The 10,944-nt window shown below is 39.8% G+C and overlaps 1 protein-coding gene across 4 annotated transcripts; it reads right to left on the reverse strand.

The window, feature by feature from the left end:
- Window positions 1-6,302: 6,302 nt before the first annotated feature.
- On the reverse strand, window positions 6,303-9,187 carry LOC137745197 (pentatricopeptide repeat-containing protein At5g18950). Of its 4 annotated transcripts, none has more exons than XM_068485106.1 (3): window positions 8,965-9,187; window positions 6,822-8,832; window positions 6,303-6,707 (listed from the first exon to the last, which is right to left on the reverse strand). In XM_068485106.1, the coding sequence occupies exon 2, from the start codon at window positions 8,613-8,615 to the stop codon at window positions 6,858-6,860; it is 1,758 nt and encodes a 585-aa protein (XP_068341207.1). In that variant the 5' UTR covers window positions 8,616-8,832; window positions 8,965-9,187; the 3' UTR covers window positions 6,303-6,707; window positions 6,822-6,857. The 4 variants fall into 4 exon arrangements, with proteins under 4 accessions (XP_068341207.1, XP_068341206.1, XP_068341209.1 ...); XM_068485105.1 differs by having other exon boundaries at window positions 6,303-6,734; XM_068485108.1 differs by lacking the exon at window positions 6,303-6,707 and having other exon boundaries at window positions 6,782-8,670; window positions 8,750-8,832.
- Between the last annotated feature and the right edge of the window lie 1,757 nt (window positions 9,188-10,944).

The raw sequence follows: 10,944 nt of genomic DNA on the forward strand, positions 1-10,944 counted from the left end.
ATGCTCATGCGATTTGGGAGGAACTGCGTGAGCGATATTGTCAAAGTAATGCTCCCCGAATTTTCCAAATACAACGGGACATTGCTTCACTTACACAAGATCAACTTTCCATTGCCGCGTATTACACGAAGATGAAAAGTTTGTGGGATGAATTATCGTCCTACAGTGAATTTGTTTCTTGCACCTGTGGAGCACAGAATGAGAGGAACAAGTTGATGCAATTTCTTATGGGACTCAATGACTCCTATAGTGCTGTTCGAGGACAGCTCCTGTTGATGAATCTTTTACCTACGGTTCGTCAAGCCTATGCATCTATTTCCCAGGAGGAGAAGCAACGAAGCCTTGCTTCTTCTCGAGTTACTACAGACGTAGCAGCTATGGCAGTACGTCAACCTAGTTCGAAGTCTTCTAATCGCAAACCTTTGCATTGCACTCATTGCGATCAAGACTACCATACCATTGATACCTGTTATCAGCTTCATGGATATCCACCAGGACACCGTTTGCATAAAGTTAAACCACAGAAAGGAAACCAGCGACAAAAAAAAGATCGGGGATCTTCCTCGGCGAATCATGTCTCGGAAAATGCAGCCACCAAAGAGGAGTTGCAGTCCGTCATGTCTGGACTTTCTGATGCCCAGTTTCAACAGATTCTACAAATCATGAATGGTCAGAGCCGTGAGGAACAGCCACAGGCGAATGTCGCTAAGACAGGTTTGTCGAACTCTCCCTTGCATCTTCATCGATGGATAATCGATAGTGGTGCAACGGATCATATCACTTCCTCACCAGAATTGCTTACTGATGGTGTTAAAAATAAGAATATGTCTCCTGTTTTGTTACCCAGTGGAGAGCAAGCCCGCATACTTTCCATTTGGCCATGTCCCTCTGAGTTCTACTTTTAAATTGCAAGACGTGTTGTGTGTGCCTACTTTTAAAGTAGATTTGATGTCAGTAAGTCGTATTACGAGTGGCTTACATTGTTCAGTAACATTTTTTCCTTCCTGGTGTATTGTGCAGGACCTAACGACGAGGACGGTGATTGGTTTGGGTAAGCAAAGAGGCGGGCTATACTACTTGGTGGCCTTGGCTCCTGATCAGTCTAAGTTTCCTCGACAGATCTGCAACCTTGTGCTTTCACCAACGGAGCTCTGGCATCGGCATTTGGGTCACTTGTCATCCTCTCGTCTAGATTTCATGTCCAAACAGTTGTTACATTTCCCTTTTGCATCTAATAATGCTTGTGATGTTTGCCCTTTAGCCAAGCAACATCGATTACCTTTTACTGTTAGTTCAATTTCATCTAATCAACCTTTTGTTTTGATTCATTGTGACATCTGGGGACCTTTTAAAGTTGCGTCTACTTCTCGAGCCAAATATTTTTTAACCATCGTCGACGATTATTCTCGCTTTACATGGATTTTTCTTATGCAACACAAACATGACACACAATCTCTTCTCAAGGATTTTTTTTCTTTTGTTAAAACCCAATTTAATACTTCTATTCGTAATATCCGTGTTGACAATGGTGGGGAATTTTTTTCCCTTCGTGATTTCTTTAAAGATCATGGAGTGATTTACCAACACTCTTGCGTTTATACGCCTCAACAAAATGGGGTCGTCGAACGCAAGCATCGTCATATACTTGAAACTGCTCATGCCTTGCGTTTTCAAGCTAATCTTCCCCTCCATTTTTGGGGTGAATGTGTGCTCACAGCCATTCATCTCATTAACCGTCTTCCTACACCCATTCTTTCCAAGCAAACACCGTTTGAACGTTTGTATTCTAAACCTCCTACCTTTTCCCACCTTAGGGTCTTTGGTTGCCTCGCTTATGCCACTGATGTCAATGTCACTCACAAGTTTTCTCCTCGTGCCCACAAATGTATTTTTTTGGGATATCCCATTGGTCAGAAAGCCTACAAGTTATATAACCTCACCACTCGCCACATTTTTACCAGTCGTGATGTTGTCTTCCATGAAAATATTTTTCCTTTTCACACATTCCCTTCTTCATCTTCCCCTCAACCTGCGTCTTTCTCCAACCCACTTCTTGAACCTCCTTCACCTGACCCCGTGTTACCCTCGGTCATCCACCCCTCTGACCCTATACTCTCTGTTGAGCCGACCTCTTTCGCTGATGCCGAGTCTCCCGCGCCTCCTTCTCCTGCACCGCTACCTGCATCTGCTGTTCCTGACCTCACGCTGTCCGTGTCTGAGCCTGCACCTGCTCCGGCCCCGGTGCTCCGTCGTTCCAGCCGCCATTCTTCTCCGCCACCCAAGTTACGAGATTATGATTGTCCTACTCTCAAGCTTAACCAACCCCATCCTCCATCGTCTTCGTCGTCTGGTCGCACTCCAGGTACACGGTATCCACTCGCTAATTACCTTACTTACCATCGTTTCTCACCCACACAACAATCTTTCCTTGCACATATTACTCAACAGGTTGAACCTCGGAGTTATGAGGATGCAGCTCGTTTTCCTCATTGGCAAGCTGCCATGGCTTCCGAATTAGCGGCATTGGAAGCCAACTGCACTTGGTCTCTTACTCCCCTTCCCCGTGGCAAAACTCCCATTGGTTGTCGTTGGGTTTACAAGATTAAGCATCGTTCTGATGGCTCCATTGAGCGTTATAAGGCACGTTTAGTTGCCAAGGGCTATACCCAGCTTGAGGGTGTTGATTTCCATGACACGTTTTCTCCCACTACCAAAATGGTCACTGTTCGCTGTTTGTTGGCTCTTGCTGCTTCTCGGCAGTGGTCTCTTCATCAGTTAGACGTTCACAACGCTTTTCTTCATGGTGACCTTCATGAAGAAATTTATATGACTCTTCCTCCCGGTCTTCGGCGACAGGGGGAGAACTTGGTTTGTCGCCTTAGTAAGTCTTTATATGGGTTGAAACAAGCCTCTCGTCAATGGTTTGCGAAGTTTTCTGAGGCCATTCAATCCGCTGGTTATGTACAATCCAAGTCCGACTACTCTTTATTTACTCGGAAACAAGGCAAGTCCTTTACAGCTCTCTTGATTTATGTTGATGACATTTTGATTACGGGAAATGATTCGAGTACTATTGATGCCCTTAAACAATTCCTTAATGGTCGTTTTAAAATCAAGGATCTTGGTGATTTGAAGTACTTTCTTGGGATTGAAGTATCACGTTCTAAGAAAGGGATCTTTATTTCCCAACGGAAATATGCTTTAGAAATATTGAAAGATGGAGGTCTTTTGGGAGCTCGCCCCGTCGACTTTCCCATGGAACAGAATCTTAAATTATCAGACAATGGTGCAATCCTCAAAGACCCGGCAAAATATAGAAGATTAGTGGGGCGTCTGATATACCTAACAATCACTAGGCCGGATATAACCTATTCCGTGCATGTGTTGAGTAGGTTTATGCATGAGCCTCGCACACCACACATGGAAGCAGCTCTTCGGATTTTGAAATATATCAAAAATACACCTGGACAAGGTTTGTTCTTCTCTACGGAAAATGATTTAGTCTTAAATGCATATTGTGACTCGGACTGGGCAGGTTGCCCAACAACACGAAGATCAACTACGGGGTATTGTATTTTTTTGGGCGCTTCATTGGTTTCTTGGAAGTCAAAGAGACAAAAGACTGTGTCTTTGTCATCAGCAGAGGCCGAGTATCGAGCCATGGCTGGAGCTTGTTGTGAATTATCATGGCTACGATGTTTACTGAAGGACCTAGGTATACCACATCAAAGACCGGCTCTGCTCCATTGTGACAATAAAGCAGCTCTTCACATTGCTGCTAACCCAGTTTTTCATGAGCGAACCAGGCATATAGAAATGGACTGTCACTTCATCCGGGACAAGATACAAGATGGTTCAGTTGTCACGAGATTTGTTCCTTCCTCCAATCAACTTGCAGATGTACTCACGAAGCCATTAGGAAAGGATACTTTCTCAAAGATCATTCACAAGTTGGGAGTTCTCAATATCCACTCTCCAACTTGAGGGGGAGTGTTGAGAAGTCAATGATATCATCCCTGATATCTTGGCTTAGTTTTAGGAAACTATTTTGTAAATTGTTTATAATTGATTTGTGAATATCTGTAAAACCTAGAATGTAGGATAGGTTACCTATTTGGTTAGATCTCTCTTTGTATAAAGACTCTAAGAAGCAATAGAAGAAATTAATCTTCTGCAAAATATTTGTAGTACGATTTTACAAAAAGGATGCTCTTTCACATACGAAGTAACATCGTCTGCATCCGCGGGTCCATCTAAGTAAAGCCTCAACTCACCCTTGGGACCCAATCACAAAGTAAACATCTGAGTAACTGAGTACATTCTGTAACAACAAAGCAAAAACAGTGATCAAATCTGACTCATCACCCAAAGCCATGTCGTTAACTTGGTCAACCTTGTAATCAGTACAAAAGATTGCTGTGTTAGGCTGCAGACGAAAAACAATACAAAATTAGACAGAAAACAACAATCTCATCACCCGTTTCATGGTGCACTAACACTTCGATTTAATATCAAAGGTCAAGAATAAAACGCTAAGCGCATTTATTTATTGTCTACTTTTGATATGAAATATGAGGCTGAGTGAACATACATTTATTGGTCACCTAATAACGAAGAGAAAGAGTGCATTTCTGCAATCTCAGATTTATGATTCTAAGAAACATTAGAATTAATAGTTTATTGACAAGAAAAATGTGTGTTACTTACAGTGTTTAGCAGAGCCTTGTAAGGATGGTCATCTATCAAGAGGGTGTTGGATGAAGAATATTGGGCAATCCGGGATGGAAGGCTGGCTCTCGAACCCTTGTTTTCCCATATCTTCTAAAGATTGGCTTGTCTTTCTTCTCCAAGGCCTTGAAACCTGAATCAGTACATTCAACTTGATCCTAACAAAAAGGAAAAACATTACCAACATGTATACAACTTTTAGCTAGTAAGCGGGTCGAAAGGTAGGACAGATAGGTGGGCATAGCAGCATTCATATAGTTGGTTACTTACCCAAGCAAATACCAACTTGCTGCACAATCCTCACGTCACACAATTCAGGGCGTTCTCCAAGTACCATCTATGTCAATCACTTAAAAAATCAGATACATTGGTGCGTTAACTTAATGCATGCAATGAAACACTAAGGGGGTGTAGTCAAACTCGGATTTGAGAGGATTTTAAAAGACTTTAAAATCCTAGTGTAGTCAATTAAAAGATTTTAAAGGATTTAAAAATCCATATGAATTTTGTAGAAATCTTTAATCCTTTTAAATCCTATCAAATGTATCACTTTTAAAATCCTTTAAAATCTTAGTTTGACTACACCCCCTAATATGCAATCTCCTGTCCTATAAACAATCTTATTTTCTTTATTTTAGTAACAATATACAGTAAAATAAACAAATAATAACCCAAACTAGGAAAGCAGCTCAATTAGGATAAAACAAAAATGATTGACAACATATATAGAAATGGTAAAAGTGGGATTGACATGTGTTGCTTGCTTACTCCCTTGCAGAAGACCATATGCCCACCTCAAACCTTTCCAGGCAAAATTTCATGAAACCCTCACAGCAAGGCCCCTTGTACACTAGTAGTGTAAGCACACAGTAAGATTATTACAGACCGATCAAAGCTAAGTTTTGTTAAAAGAAACCCTTTACATAAACATGTAAGAAGACAAATGATTTAGCTAAGGGATACCCATAAAGCTTTCATAGGCGGCATCTAGATGGCGATATTTGGGTATCTTGGATGCTTCATCGCAGTGTACCCTATGGCAAAGCAGTCCTCCAAGACTAAGAACAAAAAGCTTCTTCCTGGGACCAAGGTTCAGTTTCTCCAAGAGAGGCCACATCTTTCTACAGTGCTTTCTTCAACTTCAGCTTCACCGTTCTCGTCAGAACGTTTTGTTCTTCATCTTTTCTGCCATATCTTCGGTATACGTATATGCATGCGAGATAATCAAAACCAATAAGTTAAGCTGTATTATCTTTAGACAGACGGGCACAAGGGGTTGGATTTATATAGCTGAGATTCGTGGCAGTTGAAGTACTGTTGGACGGATGGTTTTCCAAGGTTGATAAATATGTATGGGAGAATATGAAAGGGCCGTCCATACATTTCAGTGACGCTTTGGTTTCCGAATATTTTGATTATATATATAAGGATAGGATAAAGGGACAAACATTTTGACAAATATTTTTACTCTTTTTAAGCCTTTAGATCGATCACATGACATCCAAGGGCTCTTATTATTCATTAAATGATATGGATGCTTATGTGGATTTTAACTAACATTAACGAAAAAATAAAATGAAAAGCCATAAAATCTGAAATGAATTAAAAATAAAATTAAATAGGAAGAAATCCTATGAGCGTGCCAATAAAATGAAAAGCCATAAAATCTGAAGGAAATTAATTAAAAATAAAATTAAATAGGAAGAAACCCTATCCGCATCTGTCTTTTTTATATAATATTAGCTCCCAATCAATAATTTCCTCCTAGTTTTCCGCTCAATCAGCCTCTCCACAAGCTTGGCCTCACTCTCCGCCATCAAATTTATGAAAACGGCCGAATTCCCAAGAATCTTCCTCAGAGTCTGAGCACCCTGGATGTCAACTTTCAAAACAATGTCGTACCCTTTCCCCAATTCATCCCTAATCTGCTGTTTGGGAATCCCCAGTATCCATTAACTCGAACTTTCATTCGAGCTTTTCTGTCATAAACAAACATACAAAACAAGCTGCAAAATAATCATCAGCCGTAAAACAATTGAAAAAAAGCCACAAATCCACCTACAGAAGTTTCTAGTAAAAAAGAAGTAACTTACAGAAGTTGCAAGGAACTATCAAGATGACTTGGAACATCACTTTTCTTCTAAGATCTCCCCTAGACATGTTTCAACGAAATGGTTGTTCTCCCCGCCAAGCTTATTGACCAGAGAATAACATATGTGTTCTTCCAGTGTATAACCCGCCCTAAACATAAAGTCTAAAACAAGTAAAGAATCATCCAACCTGTCTCTTTGTGAAAGACATTCAACTAGTTTCCCAAAAGTTTTCCGCTTTGGTTTAAGCTTACTCTTTAACATGTCTAAGAACCATTCCATTCCCTCTGCAGCATCTCCTTGATCACACAATCCAATGATGATATAATTTTGAGTGCCGAAAGTTGGTTCCAAACCTCTATTCTTCATATCATTCCACAAACTTTTTGCTTCTTGTACAGCTCCAACCTGACAAAGCTTTTCAATAAGTGGGGTGTAGGAGTAAGTTGATGGTTGTAAGCCTTGAGTCAGGAGCTCTCGGAATAAGTTCGTACTTTCTACTATCTTGCCTTCCTTACAGAAACCTTGGATTAGAGTGTTGTATGTAATCAAATCACGAACAATACCCTTATGGGGCATTTCAGTGAATAATCCATATGCCTCATCGGTCCTTCCATGTAAACATAGTCCTCTCATCATTGCGTTGTAACTGACAGTGGTTTCTTTATAACCTCTATCACACATCTCCTTGTATAAGATCTTCGCCTCTTCAAAACTACCAATCTTACAGAACCCCAGAATCATTGTATTGTATGTGTACTCATTTGGACGATATCCCTTCTCAATCATCTCAAACCACAGCTTCCTAGCTTCCCCAACATAATCCATTTTGCAAAGACCATGAATCATGGTAGTATACATGACAGTATCTGGGGCATAGCCTCTATCCTTAAGATCATTGAAAACCCGTAAACCCTCACGCCCCTTTCCTTTCTTACACAGCCAATTGATTACCTCCTGATACGTATGATTGTCTGGGTCACGGTTCTTTGAAATCATGATGTGGAGGAGTTCAGACACTCGAGTATAATTCTTCTCCTTACAAAACCCAGAAATCAATTTATTGAAAGCAGCATTTCCAGGGACTAGTCCATCTACCAAAACCTGCCGAAGAAGCTCATATCCTTTCGAAACATTGTTATCAACACAAAATGCTTCAATGAGATACCCAACAGTCTCAACATCAGCTACAACACCACATTCTATCATTTCTTGATACAATATCCAAATAATATCAGTCCTCCCCACTTTAAGGCAACCTGACAAAGCCGCATTCCAAGTCATTATAGACAGGCACACTCCAGCCCCTTTCAACCTATAAAACACATCAACCGCCTCCTGAACATATCCACCCTCGCAAAGACACCCAATATAACTTTCTAATGAAGCAGGTTCAGGGCTAAAACCGGTATGTCCAAGAAGCAATTTTGCAGCATTGCAGGCCTTAGCCTCCACGAGCGCAGTGAAAAGCGCATTACATGAAACGGGGTTGGGCGAAAACCCATTCTGAGAGCTCAACCAGAAGAAAAACCGAAGCGAGAAAAACACATTCGTTTGGTGCTTCAAAAGCTCGGTGAAAAATTGGGGGTCAGTGAAATTAAAAGAAGGGTAATGGGATGGCAGAGTCTGCTCCCATCTGGGTTTTGTTCTAATAATCTTACAAATCTGTTGAGAAATTTCTGTAAAGTCAGAATCTTTGGTTTCGGTTGTGAGGTATCTGATTTGGGTATTTGGGTTTTGCCAGGCACGGTGGTTGTGGCGGAGGAAGATTAGGATTGACGACGGAGCTCTGGCCATGAACTATTAGCTCTGTGTGTCTCTCTCTCTAGCTAAGAATTGAATCAAAAACTCTCTGTTGACATGGAAATGAAGCTCGAAATTATTGCACAAATGGTGGGAAAAAATGGTTCAAAGTGTGAAGTTTCACTTACTGGTAAATGGGTTTTGAAACAGAAATGTGCAGACTGCAGAAAAAATCAATTGCATCCTCTACAGAGTCTACACAGTCCGAAGCCTGCACCCAATCAATACAAAAATATCAATTACGATTACAATTACAAGTCAATCTAGCATACATAAGTCACAGAAGCACTGAATCTGTTCCAAAAGACAGAACAATGAATAATTAAACCAAATTATAAAGAACCTGCACAGTAGCAGAGGTGAATAGACGAACACAGCAGCCATATGAGAATACCAGAAAATTGACCCCAACGGAAGTTGGGAGGCTAATAAAAAACCCCGACAAGCATAGAGAAAAACACTTCAAGCCGGTGGCTGAAAACACAGATAGAGGAGGGCTCGGTGCTATCTGGCTGAGGGAGGCTGCGCTTCAAGCCTTCAAGTTCAACGATGGAAGGGAACTGAAATGAGGAGGTGCGATGCGACATGGACTGGAGAACCCTAAAAACAATAAACGGCACAGATCAAATTTCAAACAATGAACGGTTTGAAATAATTCTCTTATAATTAAAAAATAATATATATATATATATAATATTTATTTTCGGTTCAGCATGGGATTACCGAAAAATTGGGAAGACAATACCGAATCTCATACCGAAATTTCAGGATCGGTTCAGTATGTCATACCCAGAATTTTAGGAATTTTGGTTTGGGATTGGAATTTTTTCGGTTTGGTTTGGAATTTTCAGGAATTTTTTTCAACCCTATGACTTATCATGAGAGAAGACGACGTCACGATAGTTGTGGTGGAGGTGAGACCGTGAGAGAGATTGGAGAGGAGGAGTGGTGGACGGCCAATTACTGAGAAAGAGACCGAGTGACCGAGTGAGAAAAGTGAGAGACTCAGAGAGAGATTCCAGTCGCAAGTCTTTGTTACCGCAGGAATCCACTCTGGTGTGACCAAGTCCTTGTGAACTCGGATAACCACCAATAGAAACAAGCCACGTGGATAACGATTTTAATTGAAAAACTAATTCTATATTGTTCGGTACCGAACCAAGAACCGAAACCGAATCGATCTTGTACTCATACCAAATGAACCAGAAAAAAAAAAAATCGAACCTTCGATTCGGTTCTCGATATTTTTTGCCCAGGCCTACCATTAGGTACTACACCCTAATGCTCAATCATTAAAAACGATCCCTAGGCCTGGCAAACAGATCATGTTTATCGTGTTCGTGTAACACCTGTTATCTTAACGGATCCCGTTATCTTAACAGGTTGGGTGATTCAATGTATTCGTGTAGGGTCAAGGAGTGTAGTTGTAAAAAATCATCAAAATCGGAGTTAAAATAACCGTTAAATTATGATTTTTCATTGATAACCGTCGAAAAGTTTTGTCGCATTACTTGATCTTTGAATGTTTGTTTTTTGCAATTTTTTACTTATGAGATCTCGAAGTATATACAAATATGTTTGACAGCTGGATCGTTGAAACTAGTTTCGTAGAATGTGTATCCCATCAAAACAATTGATTCACTAACAATTAAGAGTTTGTTTATACTTTCATTAAGTATAACATAAGATTTTGTGGTATCCACTAGTGTAAATATGTTAAATTGAAGATCAAGTTCATTCATTGTATTCATATAGGGTCAACAGCTGTAAAAAATCATCAAAATCGAAGTTAAAATAACCGTTAAATCGTGATTTTTCTTTTTATAACCGTTGAAAAGTTTTGTCTCGTTACTTGATCTCAGAATGTTTGTTTTTTTTGCAATTTTTGGTGTATGCGATCTTGAAGTATATACAAACATGTTTGATGGTTAGATCATTGAAACTAGTTTCGTAGAATGCGTATCCCATCAAAATAATAGATTCACTAACACTTAAGAGTTTATTTATACTTTCATTAATTATAACATAAGATTTTGTGGTATCCACTAGTATAAATATTTTAAATTGAAGATCGAATTCAATCATTGTATTCATATAAGGTCAAGGAGTGTACCTGTAAATAATCATCAAAATCGGAGTTACAATAACCGTTAAATCGTGATTTTTTTTTTTATAACCGTCAAAAAATTTTGTCTTGTTATTTGATCTCAGAATGTTTTTTTTTCCAATTTTTGGCATATGCGATCTCGAAGTATATACAAACATGTTTAACGGCTGGATCATTGAAACTAGTTTCGTAGAATGCGTATCACATCAAATTTAA

This window comes from Pyrus communis, chromosome 9, assembly GCF_963583255.1.
Source record: "Pyrus communis chromosome 9, drPyrComm1.1, whole genome shotgun sequence".
NCBI classification, from domain to species: Eukaryota; Viridiplantae; Streptophyta; class Magnoliopsida; order Rosales; family Rosaceae; genus Pyrus; species Pyrus communis.